We start from the raw sequence: 6,154 nt of genomic DNA on the forward strand, positions 1-6,154 counted from the left end.
ATGGGTTGGATGAATTTGCCTCTAGAATTGTTAGAATTAATTTTCCAAAGGCTATGTTTGGATGATGCCATGAATTGTCGTGCCACATGCTGCTCATGGCGAAAGGCCGCTGACGCCATATTTACATCTCAGCTTCCATTGATGCTCTCTCTTTCAACACCATCTAAATCTTCATACAACTGGCCATGGATCTTAAAATCATATAACAGCTTTGGAAGCTTATCCGCCCCATGGAGCAACCATGATTCCACTGTGCTGACTGAAACATGGCCCCAAAGAATAAACCCTAACGATATTAACAGGGTTCACTCTGTGCAAGGGTGGTTGATGTTCAATATCTTTCATCATGTGAGCGACAAGGACCAAACTTTCTCTGAGCTTTCATTTTTCAACCCGTTTTCTCGTGCCAGATTCAAGCTTCCAAAACTGTTCTTGTTTTCTGGAAAGCCGACTTATTATCAAGTTCGTGTTGCATTCAATTCGGCACCACCGGGATCTGAGGAGTTCGTTGTTGCTTTCTTGTGTGTGTTTAGCGGTCAAGAAGAATTGTACGACTTCATTAGACGAAAACATACGAAGCAAAGGCTAGCTTTTATCAAATTGAAGCAAGGATCATGGATAGAATCCATTGAAGCCGCTGAAATCTTCTCTGATATTGAAGTTCATGGTGATAATAAACTGTATGGTCTTACCGTCAAACATAAGACAAGTGTTGTGTTCGTGTTTACCCTAGATAATTATGGTGATGACCATGTCGTCGAACGATTGGTTATGCTAAATACCATACAAAATATTGTTGTTGGCACATTTGATAATTTTTGTGAAGAACGAAATCATCAAATGGTAATGGACACTAGCACAGGGGAGTTGTTGCTAGTTCGTCATGAATCTCGAAATGGATGGTACGACTCAATTCATACAAAAGGGTTTAGTGTTTTTAAGTTGGACAGAAGCAATCTTAGATGGTGTGAGATTTTTGACATTGGTGATCGTTTCTTGTTCTGGGATTACACAAAGGTAAGTCTTGTATCTACCAAGGGACTCAGACTTACAGAACAGTTTAAGCAGGGCAATTGTATATTTTTCTGCCATTCAAATAGTCACCAGGAGTGGAAGTATCCAATATCAAATATTGATGATCTATTTCAATTTAAAAAACATGGTATGGGTGTCTTCTTCTTGGCTGATAGAACCATTAGCTATTTTCCAATTAGTTCTTCTATGCCGTTTCCATTTCTGAACATGTGGTTCAGTCCTGCTCCTTAATTGGTTTGATAAGAAATCTTAGTTTGCTTTTTTATTTTTTATTTTTAGTATTTTTAACTTTTTTTAAATTTTACTGAGAATAAAATTAGAAAATAGGATAATTTTAATGTTTTTACTTTTTTTTTCATAAAATTCTAAAAATAAAGCACTCCATGTGAAAACAGAAAATATAAAAATACAACTAAACCTAGGACAAAACATTTTATTCTTATTATTCTTGTAACCATGACAATTTGTGATTTGATCTTAATTTTGACCTAGCATAATATTTATTTATCTTAATTTATTCTTGCATTTATATAGGCAGCTAATTAATATATGAACACGTTAGCCACCAACCATACTATATGCAAATACACAAGTTTTAATTTTTTACCTAACTTTGTTCATATGACCATGTATGTTTACATTCCTCCAAAAATTCACCACACAACCTTAGCTTCCTTAGCTTATTTGATTAAATCTTGAACATTTTTTATAAATGTTCTTTCTTCAAATTTGTATCACTTAGAAGTCAAAATTTGATCATCTTGTGTCTAAATTAATTTTATTTTTTTTCACACTAATATGATAGTTCACTTGTTACCAGAGTTTAAGGATAATACAATTTTCAATTTAGGTACTTCTTTTTAACATATTTTCACCATTGTTGTGGTAAGGACAATGTGATGTGGGGAAACAAATAAACTTGAAAAAAAAATAGGACAGTGTCATTGTTCTTGTGTAAACAAGATATTTGATTATTTGTGTCAAGTTAATTTGATTGCTTTATAGATTCATAGATAAAACCAAGGTGAAAAAGGATTTTTAAATGAATAAGGTGTATGTTTGGATATTTTTTTTAGATTTATATAGTTAAACATCAAAGTAATTTTAAATGATAATATAATGTAAAAAAAAATTCAATTCGAACCGGCTTGATGGTTCAATTCACTCGTCAGCTTAAATAAATGTTGGAATTTCGAATTTTATTTTATGCATGCAGCAACTCATTCATTGGCTAGCAGAAAGCAGCAGACCCCCATTGGCCAGCACTCCTGCTCCTTAATTAGAAATAATTTTGAAAGATATTTTTTTATAGAAAAAACTTTTGTGATTAGCAATTTTTAATATTTTTTTTTATTATTTAACCAAAAAAATATTAAATTATTTTTAATATAAGTACAAACTATAATATAAGTACAAATTATTTTTTTTATTAAATTATTTTTTTTCTCTGTGAAACTAAAAACCAATCTCGAAATGTCGAACAGAAAATCAGATCTTGTGGATATTCAAGTTTCACCATTGTAGACCCAAGTGGCTTAGCAGGGGGCATTGCATTAGCATGGAAGGATTATATGGAGGTGAGAATACTCTCAACAACTTCTTACTCTATTGTTGCCACAGTAAAGGACGAGGGTAAGAATCTGGTGTGGGGGCTGGTCGGGGTGTATCTCAGCACTAACGAACAAGTACGTGTTAGGCAATATGAGGAGCTATCAGGCAATCTCTCACAATTTGGGGATAATCTCATTATTATGGGGATTTCAACGCGATACGTACACAAAATGAAAAGGAAGGGGGCAATCTTCGCACGTCGGTTTCCATGAATAACTTCAATGGCTTCATTAATGATAACAGATTGATGGACCTTGGGATGATGGGTCAGCCATTTACTTAGACCAATAGGAGGAGTGGAGAGCATCTAATCAGGGAGAGAATTGACCGTTTCTTGACAGGTCAAGTGTGGAGAAGTGCTTATACCTCGGCAGTGGTTAGAAAGTTGGCTGAAAATGGTTCTGACCACGCTCCACTATTGCTGGAATCTGATCCACCAACCTGGTCCACAAAGAGAAGATTCAAATTCCAAGCTCGATGGTGTGAAGAGGAGGAGGTTCGACAGATTGTTATCGAAGCCTGGAAAACAGAAATTCAAGGCTCTCCGATGTTTTCTTTAGCTCAGAAACTGAAGATATGTCGCCACCGTTTAGTCCTATGGCAGCAACAAGGTAGAAACAATTCAAGGAAGGAAAGTGCTGAAATCTCGGCCAAACTAGACCAGCTTCGGAATGAAGGCATTTATGGGGGTATAGAGTTGGTTGAACTGGAAAAAAAATTGGAGGATGAACTAAACAAGGAAGAGAGTTATTGGAGAGAGAAATCCAGGTGTAAATGGCTGAAAGAAGGGGATAAAAATACGAGATATTTTCACCAAAAGTGTCAAGTCAGGAACCGGAAAAACAAAATCTGGGGATTGACCACCACTAATGGTGAGATGGTTTCGGACCCTGAGAGAATAGCCAAGGTAGCTGAATGTTATTTTAAAGATATTTTTTCAACTTCAAATCCAGAGGAACCGAATTACTTGTTTGATGAGTTCACCCCTTCGGTTACAGCTTCCATGAACCGAGGATTGGTAAGGCCAGTTACTATTGAGGAGACAAAGAGAGCTACCTTCTCTGTTTGTGCGCAAAGTGCCCCTGGAGAGGATGGTTTCACAGCAAAATTTTTTCAATTCTTCTGGGATATTATCGGTGGAGATGTGTTCAAAGCAGTGGGTAGTTTCTTTGGTGGTGGACGGATGCTTAAAGGCTTCAATCATACTCAAATATGCTTGATTCCTAAGATCCCAGATGCTAGAGAAATGACACAGGTCAGACCTATTAGCCTATCTTCAGTATTCTACAAGATTCTCTCAAAAATTCTGGTTCATCGACTTCAAAACTCCATGAATAAAATAGTGAGTTCAAACCAGAGTGCCTTTTTGAAGGGTAGGCTTATTTCTGATAACATTCTCATTGCTCATGAATGTATGCACTATTTGAAAACTAAGAAGACAGGATTGGAATGTGAAATGGCGCTCAAATTGGATATGAGCAAAGCTTATGATAGGGTAGAATGGAAGTTTCTATGGTTTATCATGGAAAAAATAGGCTTTGCCCCTAGGTGGATTTCTTGGATCCAAGAATTAGTCACCACTGTTTCTTACTCTGTTATGGTGGAAGGTCAACCATTTGGCTTCTTCAGGCCAACAAGGGGTATTCGTCAAGGAGATCCCTTGTCACCGTATCTTTTTCTTCTTTGCGCAGAAGGTCTTTCCTATCTGCTACACAAGGCAGAGCAAAACAGGACTATTCAGGGGATTCAGATTCACAGGAGGAGTCCCAGTGTTAATCACCTACTGTTTGCCGACGATTCTATCCTATTTAGTAAAGCTTCAGAGGAGACATGTTCTAACATTTTGGCTCTTCTCCATGACTATGAAATAACCAGTGGTCAGAAAGTCAATCTCGATAAGTCTGCTATTTTCTTCAGTCATAACACCCCTACTAATATTCGTCAAGAATTGGCAACCTCTCTTAATATTAGACATGTGGGTGCCCAGGATAAATACCTGGGATTGCCATCAGTGGTTCAACGTTCAAAGAGAGCGACCTTTGGAGCCATTAAAGATAAAGTTCAGAAACGGGTCCAAGCGTGGAAAAGAAATCTCCTTTCAGCAGGTGGAAGGCATGTTCTCATTAAAGCAGTTGGTGAAGCGATTCCGGTGTATACTCTATCTTGCTTCCGATTACCAGATTCACTTTTGGAGGAGATTCATCGGATCTTGATGCAATTCTGGTGGGGTCAAAAGGGTTCAGAGCGCAAGATGGCTTGGGTTAGCTGGGATATGATGTCGAGGCCTAAGAAAGAAGGAGGGCTGGGTTTTAAAGACCTAAGAGCACATAATATGGCACTCCTTAGAAAGCAATTTTGGAGAGTCACCATCAACCCAAATTCTTTGCTGTCCAAAATGCTAAAAGGAAAATATTTTCGTTATACAACCTCACTCACAGCTGATAAAGGATCACAGGCTTCTTGGGGTTGGCAAAGTCTGCTAGAAGGAAGAAAAGTTGTGGAAAAAGGTATTAACTGGAGCATAGGTTTGGGTTCTAATGTTCGTCTATGGTCTGAACCTTGGTTACCTCCCCCATATCCATTTATTCCTAATTGCAGCAACAACACAGATACAAGTGTCTACTGGGTCAAGGATTTACTTACAGTGGATCGACAATGGAAGCAAGAGCTGATAGAAGAAATTTTTCCTCCGGAGACAGCAACCCGTATCCTCTCCACTCCGTTGAATGCCGATGGTGTTGATAAACTCCAGTGGATCTGGAACAAAAGAAAACAATATGATGTCTCTTCTGGATACACGATAGCATACAATTTCTTTCATGTTCCAACAGCACAACTTTCCCCTTTGTTGCAAAATCAGGTAATTTGGAAGCAGATTTGGGGATTAAAGATTCAAACTAAGCTTCAGATTTTTCTATGGAGGGCTATTCATGAAAGGTTACGTGTGATGCATGTCATCCACAGCAGATTTTCAACCACCTTGCCCCTTTGCCAAAGATGCAAAATGGAAGATGAAACAATTACCCATTGCCTCTTTCACTGTGGCCCTGCCGTAGCGACCTGGAACACCCTCTGTCCTGCTGCGACTGTTACTCGTAATGGATCTCCTGATTTTGTGTCGTGGTGGCTGCGGGTCACCACCAGAAACCAGGGCGGTGCCGAGACACTTGCTCAAGTTGTGAGGGTCTGTTGGGAAATTTGGAAAGCTCGAAACAGAGAAGTGTTTGAAGGAAAGAAGACTACAGTAGAAGAGATAACTGATGCAGTGATGCGGTACCATTGAGAAGAAACTAAGGATTCAGCACATATCCTCATGTTTCGTTTCCTTTCTCCTTAGCCATATATGTTTTTTTATTGTGTCATCCACAGTGGAAATTCCCAATTGCTTCGCGTTTGTCCCTCTTTGGACATTTGTTTCTTTTTTGAAGGAATAAAATTTAAGTTACCTTTGGAAAAAAAAAAAAAAAAAAAACTATATTAATTTATATGTATAAAATTTTAATAAATA

The 6,154-nt window shown here is 37.8% G+C and overlaps 1 protein-coding gene across 1 annotated transcript; it reads left to right on the top strand.

The window, feature by feature from the left end:
* On the top strand, positions 1-5,929 carry LOC110269333. Its single transcript, XM_021117110.1, has 3 exons — positions 1-1,017; positions 2,520-2,751; positions 2,988-5,929. The coding sequence occupies exons 1-3, from the start codon at positions 1-3 to the stop codon at positions 5,927-5,929; spliced, it is 4,191 nt and encodes a 1,396-aa protein (XP_020972769.1).

Source organism: Arachis ipaensis, chromosome B02, assembly GCF_000816755.2.
Source record: "Arachis ipaensis cultivar K30076 chromosome B02, Araip1.1, whole genome shotgun sequence".
In the NCBI taxonomy this organism is placed as follows: domain Eukaryota; kingdom Viridiplantae; phylum Streptophyta; class Magnoliopsida; order Fabales; family Fabaceae; genus Arachis; species Arachis ipaensis.

Bases quoted from the DNA above. Each gene is read 5' to 3' on its own strand.
- LOC110269333 (XM_021117110.1), top strand. From the start codon at position 1: ATGGGTTGGATGAATTTGCCTCTAGAATTGTTAGAATTAATTTTCCAA. The intron at 1,018-2,519 runs GTAAGTCTTGTA...AATGTCGAACAG, and splicing joins TGTTCTGGGATTACACAAAG to AAAATCAGATCTTGTGGATA. The intron at 2,752-2,987 runs GCAATCTCTCAC...GTTTCTTGACAG, and splicing joins GCAATATGAGGAGCTATCAG to GTCAAGTGTGGAGAAGTGCT.